This window comes from Falco naumanni, chromosome Z, assembly GCF_017639655.2.
Source record: "Falco naumanni isolate bFalNau1 chromosome Z, bFalNau1.pat, whole genome shotgun sequence".
NCBI classification, from domain to species: domain Eukaryota; kingdom Metazoa; phylum Chordata; class Aves; order Falconiformes; family Falconidae; genus Falco; species Falco naumanni.
The window spans coordinates 43004782-43020042 of NC_054080.1; the positions used below are offsets into that span (position 1 = coordinate 43004782).

Sequence of the window (15261 nt, forward strand, 5' to 3'; positions counted from 1 at the left end):
CGCGGGCTTGGGGCCAGCGCGTATCCCCCGCCGGTCCCGGCCGCCCCGAGCCGCGCAGCCGCCGGTGGGTGCAAGGCCGCGGCCGCGACCGGGCACTTCCCTCACCCCGCGCCGGGAGCCGCTGCCACCCGCCCGCCCCCCCGCCCTGCCCCGGTGCCCCGCGCGCCTGCGCACTGCGCGCGGAGCGGGGGGGGGCGGGGCGTGAGGAGCGGGGGGGCGGGGCCGGCGGCGTCGCGGCGTTCCGCGCGGTCCGTGCGGGAGGGGCGGTAGCGGCAGCCGGGGCAGTACCCGAGCCGGGGTGGCGGCGAGCGCGCCGAGGTGCGGGCGGCCGGCCGGGGGCCGCTTGTCGCCGGTGCGCGGGGGGCTGGCCGGTGCCGGGGCTCGGCGGAGGGGCCTTGAAAGGAGCGCGTGTTTCCCTGCCCTTTCCGCGGAGCGGCGGCCGAGGATGGAGGCGTTCCCGTCCCCCCTGGAGTCCGCGGAGTTCATCGCCGCCCGCAGCGTGGACGTCGCCGTGGACGTGGAGGGGGCGCGGCGGGTGGCCGAGCGCCTGTTCGACAAAGCCGCGGCGGCCGAGTTCGGGCTGGCGGGGTGGAAGAGCCTCCACGAGCTGAACCCGCGGGCCGCAAGCGAGGCGGCGGTGAGCTGGGTGTTCCTGGTGGACACCCTCAACTTCTCCTTCTGGTCCGAGCAGGAGGATCAGAAGTACCTGGTGAAGTACAAGGGTAAAACGTACAGCGGGTACTGGTCGCTCTGCGCCGCCGTCAACAGGGCCCTTGACCTCGGTTAGTGAGCGCCCGGGGCGGGGGCGGGGGGCGGGGGCCGGGGGCCGGGCTGGGGCTCGCCCCGCCGTCTGCGGGCCCCGTCCGACGTGGGGTGTTGGGTGTGAAATATCGGAGCTGCTTCAGCGACCGGAGCCGTTTCTGCCCGCTGCTGCGTGCGGTGTGACCAGCCCCGTGTCCCGCAGGCGGTGCGTGCGGGGGGCGCTGCGGGGGCCGCGTGCCCGAGCTGCCTGGCTCGCGCCGCTGCCGTCTGCTTTCCGCCAAAAACACTGCAAGGAGCGGCCGTGCGTCAGCCCTTCGTGGCTTCTGTTATTTCATGTGTGTTTTTAGAATAAATTGCGTGTTTCCGTGACAAACGGCAAAACGAGACTTAAACTGAGCGTCCTCTGGGCTCATCTGGTACCAGAGCAGCTCCAGTACGTCTGAAAACCCTTATGCCTCCAAAACCAGTATTTTAGTGCTCACTCTTGTTGCTGTCATCAGGAAAAAAGGTATTACTAGGTACAGATTGGATTTTAAATTCATTTTCTACATATTTGCAAATCAGGGGAAGGTTTGCGTTGCGGTACTTTCTGTAAATGCAGAACGTGACTAAGGAGCTAACAAAAACCAGGCCTGTCCTGCTGGTACGTTTGCCAGTGTGGTCTGAGAACACCACACTCAAAAGACTAAAAGCACTTGGGGGAAAATGACATATAAAAAGTCAGGTAGGTTCCTTGGTTGCGTGTTGGACATTCTTACCTGTGGAAGGAAGCACTGTGTGCAAACACAGGTTTAGTTTTAAGCAGCAGTGTGAGCGAGGTTATCACTGAGCACTCGGGTCATCTCAAGAGTTGATAGACTCTTTATTCTGACTGTATAGATGCTCTGATTTGTAGCAGGCCACAGCATTAGGGCTTAGGATATGATATGATAGCTTAAACATCTTGGTTTTACTTTTCTGAAGGAATACCTATTACTAGTGCATCATACTTCGCCACCATGACGCTCGACCAAGTTAAGAGTGTATTTCGCTCTGACACAGAGGTGCCCATACCTTTGATTGAAGAAAGACATCGGGTGCTGAATGAAAGTGGAACAGTTCTGTTAGAGAAGTTTGGAGGCTCTTTCCTCACCTGTGTTAAAAAGAGTGAGAAAAGTGCTCAGAAACTACTAGGTATCATACTGGAAAATTTTCCTTCTTACAGAGATGAAGCCGTGTTTGAGGTAAGCGAGTTCTAACATTTGATTTCTTACGACAAAAATTTACTCCTTACTGATTGTGACTTTTAAAAGATAGCTCTTAGGTTGTCTATGTACATTTTTTTGAGAGGATAGTTGGTTCAGAATTAATGTAGTATTTGTGAATTGTTGGGGTTTTTAATCCGGGAAACAGAAGGTGAACAGAAGCATTTCTGTGGAACTCAGTGTATTAAAAAATAAAATTGAAGGGAAATAAGAAGGAAAATTACTGTTACTTTAATAAATCACACTATTTATTAACAGTAAAAGGATCTTGATTGTCTTAAGTCCTTAACTAGTCAGGAATGCATTTCTAATGACAAGAGTCGCTTTTTCAGCAGAGGAGAGCCATTGTTTTCGTGTGCTGTCTCAGTCTTCATCACTTCATTGTAATTTATGGTGATACACTCCAGGTTCCCAATTAGATCACAACTCCTTTGTACTCCTTAGAAATGCATATTTGAGATAATTTATGCCTGAAAAATTGGATGTTTTAATCCCCTCCCCCACCCAGACAGCTACCAAGCCACCCCTCCCCCTTCCCTCTTTCTTCTTTTACCTGTGGAGAGTCTCCACAGCTAATGATGGAAATGAAACTCCAGTAGACCTGTGAAACTGTACAACTACTGGGAATCCACACTGTAACTCTTGTTGATTCAACAGGCATTGCTAAAATGGCGACAGGCCAGAAGTAACCCATACTTTTGTCAGGGTTGACAGTATACTGGAGATTTTTGGAGCCATTTTCCTGCAGGACTCTGTTTACTTCCCACTACTTTCTATCCGCTGTATTTTCTGTGTTTCTGTTTTTGCCTGTACAGTCATGATTTTTAATTAGCATTGGTGATGTGTAGCTGCTCCAGTGCACTTTCATCTGTGGCAGTAATCTGCTATTACATCGTTATGTCCAAAGGACTTTATTCTCGTGACAGTGTAGCCTATACTGCAGTTGGTCCATTATTTACTTCCTGTTGTGATTGTTTCAAGTGTTTTTTTTAATTTAACATATAAAATTGTGTATTTTCTCTGGAAGAAAGTTTATACATGTCCAATTCGGAAAGAAGCACAGGGAAAGAAGTTTTCAGGACGTTTGCAGAAGTTGTGTAAACGTCTTGTTCTCAGTGTTTCCTGGACAACAGCATTCAAAGACAAAAAATGTGCTTTGCTTTCAGGAATGGTTGTAGCATCTTGACAACAAGGGAAAATCAAATTTGTTTTTAAAAAATTTGCAAATTGTGGTGATATGAAGGGTGGCAGAATAAAACTAGAAATAAGTCAAATCACCACCTACTTGTATTTCAGATTAGCCATTCCAGTTACATGTTGTTTAGCAGATGTTGTCAGAAGTCAAAAAATCTCTGGGAGGAAAAACCCACAACCCCCTAATACCTTTTTTTCTTTAAGATGTGGATTTACGTTCACACATTGTGCTCATCACAGAGTGAAAACCTCAACAGCATACTGATTGTAGCATACCTTTAGTTTTTCCCCTTGTGAGTACTCAGAAAAGCTTGTAAATCTTTGCAGGATTAGCACCAGCAAAAAAGTTCATGGCAAAAATAGAGCCATGCATAGTATCTAAGAAAACCGGTATTTGTGAATACACCTTCCACTGGAATTAATTTTCCTCTCTTCTTTTTAATGAGCAAGATACACTACATAACACAGAGCAGCATTCATTAAAATTTTCACTAAACTTTGTTTTCTTAACATTATGGATAAATTGATTAACAGAGTGTTTTGTTGTCTAATCTGCGGCATGCCTTTTATGCTTTTCTCCTCAAAATAGAAGGTTGGATAATTCCAGGGTTTCTGAAAGAATTGTTGGACTTCAGCTGCAGTGTTTGCCAAGTGGAAGTAAGCGAACACTACTGTGTTCTGCGATCCAGATGGAATCTAAACAATTTTTATTCCACTGTGGTGACTTCTATTATGTTTTTCTTTTATTTCAGTTTATTTATGAGCATTCCACATGATACTTTTTTGTGGTTAGTTGCTGTTAGGTTTTAAGTTGTTAAAGTGTGTGGCACTTCTGTTTTAGTTATGGTTTAAAGAATCAGTCACCAATATTTGAGTGAGCGGAGGTTATCTTTCTTCGGCAGCACTGCGTGCATGGGGGATTGCTCCACCAAAGTCATGCACACCGAGGGGATTTTTCAGTCCCCTCTTTATACAGGCAACTCATACCTATTCATTAATTTTCCAGGAAATCATTTACATATTCATTGCACTTCCAGGAACTCATTTACATATCTCGCTAAACTAGTGACCATGATTTAAGTCCTTGTCTTTGGCACGTTGTATAAACAACAGGAACTTAGGCCCAGATAGCCTTTTTAAAGATGACAAATCCAAGGACTTAGCAATTAGTACATCCGTCATGTTAGCAATAAGGGTCCTTGGACGTTTCCCAACTTTTAGATAAACGTAAGTACATCATCCTATAGATAAGTGGTACATCAATCATCATTCAATTAACTAATATGTTTACTTAATGAAATGATAGTTTGTTTCATACAACAATGTAACTCTTACGTGCGTCTCTCTGTACATGTCAGTTGCTGTATTTATTGATGTTTCAAGTACTTAAATTTTGTAAATATTTTTCATTAGGGGAAAAAGGTGTCTTTCTACAAACGGGCACAAATACTTGTGGCTGATACCTGGAGTGTATTAGAAGGCCAAGGAGACGGCTCTTTTGATGACATTTCTAGTCTGACTATTTTTGCTGACTACAGAATTCCTCAAGTTCTTGTTCACTTAAAAGCAATTAAGTATTCTGAAAAACTGATGAAGAAACTACGTGAAGGTTTGTTCCTCCATTACAAATATCAAGTAATCTTACCTCTTGACTTTGTAGACTAAAACTACTGTTAAAATGTAATGTTTTGTCCAGGTAATGCTTATCAGGGTTTAGGGGGTTGTTGGATTTTTTTTTTCTTTTGCTCCAGGAAATGAGGACTTCCTGTGTAGTGAGGGGGTAACAGGAAGGAACTTACTCTCTAATAGTGAATCTGGAATGAGATCTTAAGGTTATGTTTTTATACAGATCTAACTGTTCCGTGGATTAAACATGGATAAAGAAGGATTAAAGAGTCACAAAGCCAGTTGATACCAGTTTCAGGAGGGCTGCTGTTGCTAGAAACACTTCTCAGCATGAGTATAGTTGTGATTTTTGAGTTGTAGATAAAAGAAGCAATAATTTCTTCATTAGCTCAAAGATGATGTAGAAGCATGGGGATTCCTCTTTATCTGTACTGAACTGCTAATGACAAGCAAGGTAATATTATAAGCACCCATTAAAAACAAATTGCTTTAAATGAAACTAATTGCATAAGATGAGTCTCATTTTTCAGCATGGTTCCATCTTCCAGTACTTATTAACTGTGAACTTCAGTGAATAAAAGCATAAAGCAATCCCTTTTCCACTGTAAAATGACTGTATTTAGACGTAGGTCTGCTATTATGCAATTTTAAAATTACACAGCAATATAAATGCAAAAGGTTTAAAGATTAATGCAGTCACACATGGATCTTAATAGAATGGGCATATATGTATGCACCTATATATCTTTATATTAAATAGGTCATGTAGGCAATTTATCTTTTCCATGAATCCTAGTAAGCAGATTCCCATCCGAGTCATGCAAACAAATGAGTGCTTTTAAATTTTTATAGATAACAGTTTTTTGGGTTTGTTTTATTTGGGGTGTGGAGTTTGGTTTTTTTTTCTTTAAATCTTAAAGTTATCTGGCAGAAAATATACTGTCTCAGAATTATGTTTGAATATCCTTTTTGCCTCCACAAGCAAAGAAGTAGTCCTGTAGTATGCAGCATAACATAAACACCTGCTCTGCTCTTAGATCACATTCTTAGAATACAGTATGTTGTTTTAATTGAACGGGAGGTAAACCAGTAAGTGTCTGTGGTAAAATCAAAGTAATAGCTAGGAAATGTTTAGCAACATTGTTGGCAATTTTAATGTAAGACATAGAATAGACTAAAAGTATGGGGGTGTGGGGGAAGCAAATTCAGGCCATGCTGGGGCTTTTGTCTTTTGAACATAATTGGATTGCTGTCTCTTATGTCCTTTAGGAACAATTTTCCAATCTGGAGATAAAGAGGAGGTGGAGATCCGTGGCTGTTCTATTTGGTGTTGCGCATTGATTTGTAAGCACCTGCTTGAGCTCTATGAGAAGAAGGGTCAGGACATGCGTGAGAAGATCAACGCGGTTTTACTTGATTATCATCTTTGGGACTATGCCAGGGATCATCGGGAAGAGATGAAAAATACTCCATTTCACCGAGTACGCTGTATATATTACTAAATCCAGTCTGACAGCTATTCTATTGATGCATAATCTTTTGAGTTGCAATTATTCTTTTCATAGGGTGATTTGTAGTATATGAATTTTGGAACTGGCTAAATCAAGTGCTCATTTTCTGATCATGCGTTAACAACTAGCCTTTTGTTTTGGTTTGGTTTTTTCCTCTGAATCTTTGACTTGCCATGGATGGAGTTAATAGCATAAACTTTGCTGGACAATCCATGTGAACACAGGGTTTGTTACTCCCTGCTTTGAGTTCTGTACTTGTGTTTCACACACGTCTGTGCACGGGGACCGGCTTATCTGTGGGTGGACCCCGCCTGCCTGTGCCTTCACACGCCTGCGCTGGGGCCGTCTGTTGCTGGTGTTCAGCATGCGCTTGCCGCGAGCGGAGCCGTTCCACGCATTAAATAAAGAGTGCCGTGACAAGCCGCACGGGCCGTGTCTGCGTTGCCGCGGGCGTGGGCGAGGCGTGAGGGAGCGCTGCCGCGGGCCGCCGCCCTCCTGCCGCCGCCGGGGGGCGCTGTGGGCGGCGGGGCGCCGGGCGGCGCCGCTCTGCTGCGGGGCCGCCGGCGGACGTTGCTGCCGTTGCCTAGCGAGGCGCCGTAAACAACACGGAGGGACCAGCCGCCGCCCCGCCGCGGCCCGCCGCCTCCCTTCGACCGGTCCTGGCGGCCCGTGCTGGAGCTGGGGGTTGCGGGACGGCGGCCGCGCCGGAGTGGTAGCAGGGCCCCGCCAGCCCGGTCGTCAGCGTCCGGCGGCCTCGGGCAGGCACCGAGACCCGGGCGTGATCCGCTTCCCGGCTCCTCTCAGGTTAGGAGGAAAAGGCGCACTTCGAGGGGCGGCAGACGTGGGAGATGCGAGCCCTGCCCGCAGAGGCCTTGCGGAGCATTTGCTCCTGCTTCTGGCAGCCGAGAGCGTGGGGTGTATCGACAGCAAGTATTTCTGAGGCCTTGGCGTGCACCTGTTTCATATTCTTGCATTCTTTGATGAAGTAGTGAATAGGACTTGCCTCTTCTCCCCCCCCCCCCCCCCCCCCCCTTCCCGTGATTTTTTTTTCTTTTTTTTTTTGTAACTATAATTTTAAAAGAGAGAGGGAAATGGCCAAGCTTCAAAGCACTACTTGCTAGGGGATAAAAACAATGTACCTGGGTAAATAAAACCAGAAGTCGGTCAAAATGGGCTTCGAATTTGTGGTTAGTACGTTTATATAGCTGTTCCTAATCCCCATGTCCTTCACGATATGAGTGATTCTGCTCTCATGCTTTGCTTACTTGTTTTAACTCTGCACAGTTAAAATGGAGCTTCTGTTTTTTCAACTTCAGGTAGTTTCTCAGCTCTGGATGGCCAAGTCCTCAAACTAAATGGAATAAAATTAAATGCAAAACCTCTTCTCTTCACAGACACAAGACAACGGTTTAAAGCTGTTTTCAATAAACTTGAATTTTGGGGGCTTAGTTGATGAGTTCTGCCAGTTTGGTAATACAGCTTTCTTAATGGCAGTGTGTGGGAGTTCCGCAGACTTTCTCTTGCACTGAAAAGATAATTAGGAAAAAAATAATAATAAAAAAGAAGTGTTGGAAGTCAAGCAGTACCTGTGAGGGTTTCTGAATGTTCATGAAAGACAGCTGTAAAGAAAGGCTATTTCTTGATACTTACAGTTGTGCTACTGTACATTGCTTTATTGTAAGAATGACTACACAGGGAGCAGTATAAGGAAGCATGGTGGCTAAAATGTATAAGTAATAAAAATAATTACATATGCACTTAAAGATGCATATTAAAATCAGAGGAACGCTTTATGTGTAGTAATTAGATACATTTAAAATTACATCTTCTTTGTAGACAACACAACTACTTCCTGTGTGCTTGTCAAGTTACAGATGCTTGGTGCTTCTTAAATGGAAGATGGTTTTAACACGTGTGTGTATATACATACAACTAATGGAGAAAAAGGTTTTGTTTGACTGATTTATATTGCCTATGCAGCATGAATATAGGAATAGGAAAATGAGAGGATTCACTGTAAGCATATGCTTTTTTAGCAGTGTTTATTAACAAGCTATTACAATATTGTTGCATCATATGGCTGCATTATTTTGGCATGAAAAATCAGCTTTCAGATTTAAGGTTAAGTCGTCTGCCTTGGAAATTAATAGAGGTAAAATCAACTAATTTATTGAACAGCTATTAATATAACTGGGTTTATATCAGGTACTTTTCAAGAGTGTAATGGTGCTTCTGTATTCTTTAGGAAATGTCAACTTCCTACTTCAGCAGGAAATTAATTCTTATTATATAACATGGAACACTTTTTTTTCTTGTTGCAGACAACTGCAAATGAGTTTGACACAGGAGTGGTAACAGATTTCTGGTTGACTATGTGAATACGGAGTGGGGAGCACAGGGATGGAGTCTGGCATGGTGGAGATCCCAGTTAAAGTAGCAGTTCGAATCAGACCTCTGCTTTCCAAAGAAGTACTTCATAACCACCAAGTGTGTGTGAGATTAGTCCCAAATACACAGCAAATTATCATTGGGAAAGACCGTGTCTTTACTTTTGATTTCGTATTTGGCAAAAATTCAACCCAAGAAGAAGTTTATACTGTTTGCATTAAGCCTCTTCTAGTGTCTTTGACTGAGGGATACAACGCTACAGTGTTTGCATATGGACAAACAGGTTCTGGGAAGACTTACACCATCGGAGGTGGCCACATTGGTAGGTTGTAGAAAGTCTGAGTTTTTTTTAAACTGGTGAGCAGTGTCTTTGTACATGTTAAATAATATTTAATACATAGGAGATGCTGCTGCAGAATTTTTAAGGGCTAATGAAAAAAGGAATAGTAAAAAAAAAAAAAAGCTTCCAAATTTTATGTGATAGTTGAACTGTTCTAAAAACTAATTCCCTATAACTTTAGGCTATACCAAAAAAAAATCAAAGAAAAAACAATTTATAAAGAGCTCTTTCTCATTCCTCATTTTAACATGCAACTTAAACTAGAACTTCTTCCTAAAATGCAGTGTTTTTGAAATTCTTGCTACATTTATCTTACCTTGAAAATGTCCACTTTAAGTGATTGTTTGCTTACTCACTCTTTGCTTTTTGGGTTTTATTTTGAGAGACATTTCTATGACACGAAATTTATGATTTAAGTCTTCCAAATAGATATAGATATATTATTATAGATAATCTATAGGTTCTATAATTTTCCTTCTATTTAGAGTCATAGAATCACAGAATCATTTAGGTTGGAATCTTTTGATTGATTGATTTTTATTGATGACCTTTAGGATCATCAAGCCCAACCTTTAACCTAGCCCTCCCAAGTCCACCACTAGACCACGTCCCTAAGTGCCACATCTACATGTCTTTTAAATACTTCCAGGGAGGGTGGCTCAAGAACTTCCCTGTGCAGCCTGTATCAATGCTTGAGAACCTTTTAAGTGAAGAAGTTTTTCCTAATACCCAATTTAATGCCCTTGCAATGTTGTTGCTGACCATAAAGAGTAGAAATAAGGAGGCGATCTATACTCTGAGGAGTATAGATTTAAAGTAGACTCCGTATTTTTCATTACTTTCATGACTATAACATTATTTAATTTAGAACTTAACTTTGAATCCTATTAATGGATGCATACAAGTATTCTGAACCCCAGAAAAACAAATGTTTACAAAAACTCTTGGGAACACTAAGCTCTTCAGATTCCTTAGTATGTTGAGCAGCAAATCTCTCAGACTTCTTTCAGTCTTCAGTCTTTGTAATTTATGTTGCAGAATGATTGCAATCCTCTGTGACATCTTTGCTCATATTTTAGCTTCAGTTGCAGAGGACGAAAAGGGCATAATACCACGAGCTATTCAGGAATTATTTCAGCATATTTCTGAAAGCCATCACATTGACTTCCATGTGAAAGTATCTTATATAGAGGTTTACAAGGAAGAACTTCGAGACTTACTGGAGCTGGAGACTTCTGTGAAAGAACTACATATCCGAGAAGATGAAAAAGGAAATACAGGTGGGATTTCAGTTCTGAAATTTGATGTGTTGTGTTTCAGTTGTGTGCCCAAGTTACTCTTGTATTCTCTTGAAAGAGCTTATTCATTACTGATGCTAGAAAAAAGTTACATTTTCAGAATATAAACCAGTTTTGCTGATTTTTGGGTTTGGACACCTGTGAACAATATAGATGTTCCATCAGAAATGGCAACAAATGATGAAGTACAAATGCAGTTATTGCTTCCGCAAATGCTGTCTAGAAACACAATAATCTGTGATTATTCACTTGAACGAGTATTTTAAGGTTAAACCTCTGCTTCTCCTTATAACTGTTAAGCCACTCATACTCATCTGTCCCACTCTTACTATGAAATGAGCGGAAGAGAACAGTTCATTAAGAGTAGCATCTGGTGGGTTTTAGGAAGCTTTGAAACTGCCACTTACCCCATAGTTCTCCTGTCCACTGCATGAAAAAGCTAAAATAATCCACGACAGGGATATTTTATTATGAAATTGTATAATCTTTATTCTTTTCTCTCTCTTTTCTCTCTCTCTTTTCTCTCTCTCTTTTCTCTCTCTCTTTTCTCTCTCTCTTTTCTCTCTCTCTTTTCTCTCTCTCTTTTCTCTCTCTCTTTTCTCTCTCTCTTTTCTCTCTCTCTTTTCTCTCTCTCTTTTCTCTCTCTCTTTTCTCTCTCTCTTTTCTCTCTCTCTTTTCTCTCTCTCTTTTCTCTCTCTCTTTTCTCTCTCTCTTTTCTCTCTCTCTTTTCTCTCTCTCTTTTCTCTCTCTCTTCCCCCCACCCCCTCTTCCCATCACCCCCCGTCACCCCCCTGTCACCCACCCACCCCCTTCCCCCCGTCACCAAGCCACCCCATTTCACCCCCATTTTTCCCCCTCTTCACCCCCTTTCCCGCCCTCCCCTCTTCACCTCCTCTGTCCCCCTCTCTCGCCCTCCCTTCCTTTCCCTTTCCCTTTTCCATTCTTTTCTATTCTTTATTCTTTGTGTTCTAATTGTGTTTGCTGTAATATACTGTTGTATTGAGCTGGCATAGCTGAAAGAAGTGACTAATTTAGCACAAATTTTGTGGACAATTCATAAAGATTCCACAATTAAACTATTTCTCTTCTTCATTACAGTTGGGTCAGCTTCAGTAGGTTGTGCTAGGACATTTTCCATTTGTATTAAAACAAAGGACAAAAAATATGCTTGGTAGGAGTACTTGGTAGAAGTAGACCAAACTACCCAAGCTATATGGAGTTGAAATTCTGCTTTTACCGTAGGTTAGGAATCGTTTCTATTATAAACTTTTTTTATTTTTAGTTTCAGTTTGTTGGTTGGATTTTTTTGAACTGGCAAAATATCCTTTGAGCTGACTTTGCTCATGCTTTTTTCTAGATAGCACTAGATTGTGAATTGAACATGTCAGTATGTAAACAGATAAAGCTGTGTAGCGTTTAAGATACTGTTTCAAATGCTACAGCACAATACACCCATATATGAAACACCTGCAGGTTTCAGGTGTGTTGTATGTCATGCTTTTCACATACTGCTATCTTATTTTGCTATTGCAGTATGCTATGACCTCATAATAATGCAGGCTTGTATGTTTCTCCAATATGTGTTTACAGTTTGACTATTTCTAATTGCTGCAAAATTTTGCTGAAGAGTTAATTAATTAATTGAATTATTCTTACTTTCTTTGGTTTGGTGCTTGAAGTGATTGTTGGTGCTAAGGAATTCCGAGTAGAATGTGCAGATGAAGTGATAAGCCTCTTGGAAAGTGGCAATGCAGCTCGTCACACAAGCACAACACAAATGAACGAGCACTCTAGTCGATCTCATGCTATTTTTACCATCAATATTTGTCAGAAACAGTCTGCAGAGTCTCAGAAAAATACTGATGCTACACAGGATTCATCTTGGAAATCAGTCCAGACGATTGCTTCAAAGTTTCATTTTGTGGATTTGGCAGGATCAGAGAGGGTGACAAAGACTGGAAATACTGGCGAACGCTTCAAAGAATCAGTTCAGATCAATAGTGGTCTCTTGGCCTTGGGAAATGTCATCAGTGCCCTTGGAGACCCCAAAAGGAAAAGTGTACATATTCCATACAGGGATGCCAAAATCACCCGTATTCTGAAAGACTCCCTCGGAGGAAATGCCAAGACTGTCATGATAACATGTATAAGTCCATCCTCATCAGACTTTGATGAATCTTTAAATTCCCTCAAATATGCCAACAGAGCCAAAAACATTAGAAATAAGCCAGTTGTTAATTACAACCCTGATCAAGACCGGATTGATGAAATGGAACTTGAAATCAAATTGCTTCGAGAAGCTTTGCATAACCAGCAAGTTGGTAGTCAGTGTTCACATGACTTAAATCAAGAAAGAGCTCGTATCAGTTCACTTGAGGAGCAGCTCACCCGGCTTCAGGTTCAATGTGTCAGTTACAGAAATTGTGTAGATGAAGCTTTCCCATTTCTGGTTGATTTGAACAATGATGTTAGCTTAAAACAAAATCAGCGGGACAGGTTGCAGAGCTGGATTGCTATGGTACAGGAAGTAAGGAAGGAAGCTCTCAGCATGCAGGAAACTGACACAGGGACTGAGACCAGCCAAGAGCCACATCACATCACAGTTCTTCAGCTAAAGAGGGAACTAAAGAAATGCCAGGTATTTAATTATAAGTTGATTATTTAAATAACTACATGAGAGAGCAGTCTGCTAAACTTTGATTCAGTTTCAAAAAATTTAAAACTGTTACACTTACCTGTGCTTAATTTGACAATTTAAATTTAATACACAGTCTTGTATAATTATGTTTGTCTAATCTCTGGGATATAACTTTATTTTACTGGATGATTGAATAGACAGTCATCTTAATCATGGTATAGGTAAATAATGTTATATTTTGGCTAGTCAGTTTCAAGATGATTCTATGAGGCTGAGCTGTTTTATTTGTTAGATTTTTTAAAAAACTGTGCTAGTGTCCTAGGTCTTGCTGGATGGAGTTAATTTTCTTCACAGAAACTCGTAGGGTGCTGTGTTTTAGATTTGTGACAAGTACAATGCTAATAACATGCTGATGTTTTAGGTCTTGCTGAATGTTGTTTACACATCATCAGGCCTTCTCTGTTTCTGCCTCTGCCCTCATATGAGTAGACTGGGGGGTGCACAAAAGGTTGGAGGCACACACACACACACACACACACAACCAAGGAGATGACCTGAACTAACCAAAGAGCTATTTCATGCCATGTAACACCATGCTCAGCGATTAAATGAGAGAGGAGGAGGTTTAGGATAGTGAGCCATATTTTGTCTGGGAACTGGCTGGGTGTCAGTCAGCCTTTGGACATGGTGAGTGCTTGCATCATTTATTTTGTTTTATTTTCTTTCCCTCTTCTTCCACTTCACCTTTACTTACTGAACAATTTCTATTTTGACCCACAAGTTGTCTTGCTTTTACTCTTCCTTTGCTCTTCCCCCATCCCACTGGGGTTGAGGGAGGGTGTGGAAATGAGTGAGTGGCTGTATGTGCTTAGCAGTCGAACCTGTGCGTTACCCCACAACAGTCCTTTTTGGCACCCAACATTGTGGCTCAAGGCCTTTGAGATAATAAACATATTTGGTTAGAGTGTGCTAGATTAAACTAGCTGTTACACCTTTTTAGTTAGGTTGTTATTTGAGTGGCTGTTGCAGATCATGATGCTAGCATAATATTTACTTTGCATGCTGATTTACATGTTTCCTCAAATATTCTAACAGATTCTTTCTAGCTGTACAACAGACTCCAAGAGTTATTAATGACTGTTTTCAGACTTTGCTGTTTAGTGTGCTGTTTATTCACTTTGTTTTCCTTTGCTTGGGAGAGCTGTGATAAAACCCCTGGCCTTCAGCCTAATCTGGTATTTGAGTCTTAGATCACTGGTGTCCCAGTACTCCAAGACCCATCTCATGGACAAAACCAGCAGCTACACTTTTCCCCTTTTGTCCTCTAAGAGACATTTTGTGGGGGGAGGAAAGAATGGCACCTATCCCTTCCTCTCCTCCAGGAGAGGTTTTTATAGCCTTGATGTAATGGCTTCTCAGTTCCTTCAGTATCCTTGTTTAATCAGACTGTTCATACTGGTGTGTATTGTGTTCCTCATTTTGGTATTGTTCATAAGGTTAAACAACTAACTGGGGATGCCACACTGGAACATGCTCTAAAGCAGTTGATCCCTGGGGTGGCAGGGTGTATGGGAGGAGCTGGGCAGGTGCGTAGGGCTGTTGTTGCCTCCGACAGCTGAGGATTTCACTGCTGAACAGGCTTGTAAACCCATCAAACTAATATACCATTTGAAGGAGGGGAGGTGAAACAGTGACTTCTAAAGCTGTGTTGGGACCTGGTCCATGCCCTCAAAGATGCAAGAGGGTCTCCTGATGTAAGAGCCCGCAAACAGGCACTGAGGAAGGCCCTTGCTCTGAGGCCACACGAGTGTGCACTAAACAAGAGACCGAACCCTTAACTGTAATAGTTACTCCTGTAGTCAAGAAGAAACGCGGAAGCAGAGGTCAGCGCAGTAAGAGAAGAAATAGCTCCTCCTGAGAGGGGGAAAGAGGAAGAATCAGAAGAGGCAGCCTATTCTGCAGCAGGACAGTGGAGGAAAGAGAAATTCTAAGAGGCAGAAACTACCTGGTCCCTATCTATGATCAAGCTGCAAGATAGGCAGAAAGGTTTTGTCCCTCAGCAAGATGAGTGAATTGCTCCAGTGCTCGGAAAGTGGGGGCCAACGGTCTGGAGCTAGAAGGTAGGGAAGCACAGCAGCTGGGATCCGTTGCTAGGAACCATGGGATTGACAGAGGGATCAGAAGAGAGGCGGCCACCCGCAGCCTCCAGGGGTGGCTCACATTATTGAACACAAAGAAAAGGTACCATCCTCTTAAGGAA

General features: G+C 42.6%; 2 protein-coding genes across 3 annotated transcripts in view; both read left to right on the forward strand.

Annotated features, from left to right (window-relative positions):
- Positions 1 to 238: 238 nt before the first annotated feature.
- On the forward strand, positions 239 to 6759 carry CZH9orf64 (chromosome Z C9orf64 homolog). Its single transcript, XM_040579976.1, has 4 exons — positions 239 to 782; positions 1726 to 1985; positions 4614 to 4809; positions 6096 to 6759. The coding sequence occupies exons 1-4, from the start codon at positions 446 to 448 to the stop codon at positions 6326 to 6328; spliced, it is 1026 nt and encodes a 341-aa protein (XP_040435910.1). The 5' UTR covers positions 239 to 445; the 3' UTR covers positions 6329 to 6759.
- Positions 6224 to 15261, forward strand: part of KIF27 (kinesin family member 27) — a 31573-nt gene continuing 22535 nt past the window's right edge. Inside the window, exons 1-4 of one of the 2 annotated variants that reach the window (XM_040579975.1) lie at positions 6224 to 6307; positions 8659 to 9047; positions 10145 to 10345; positions 12043 to 13001. In XM_040579975.1, the coding sequence (XP_040435909.1) occupies positions 8738 to 9047; positions 10145 to 10345; positions 12043 to 13001 (1470 nt within the window). In that variant the 5' untranslated portion in view covers positions 6224 to 6307; positions 8659 to 8737. Of the gene's footprint in view, positions 6308 to 6859; positions 7142 to 8658; positions 9048 to 10144; positions 10346 to 12042; positions 13002 to 15261 lie in introns of those variants that run through there. The other variant, XM_040579974.1, reaches the window with a different exon arrangement.

Excerpts from the sequence above, each read along its gene's own strand:
- CZH9orf64 (XM_040579976.1), top strand. The coding sequence starts at position 446 with ATGGAGGCGTTCCCGTCCCCCCTGGAGTCCGCGGAGTTCATCGCCGCC. Across the intron at positions 1,986-4,613 it reads GAGATGAAGCCGTGTTTGAG|GGGAAAAAGGTGTCTTTCTA; the intron begins GTAAGCGAGTTC and ends ATTTTTCATTAG. Across the intron at positions 4,810-6,095 it reads GATGAAGAAACTACGTGAAG|GAACAATTTTCCAATCTGGA; the intron begins GTTTGTTCCTCC and ends TATGTCCTTTAG.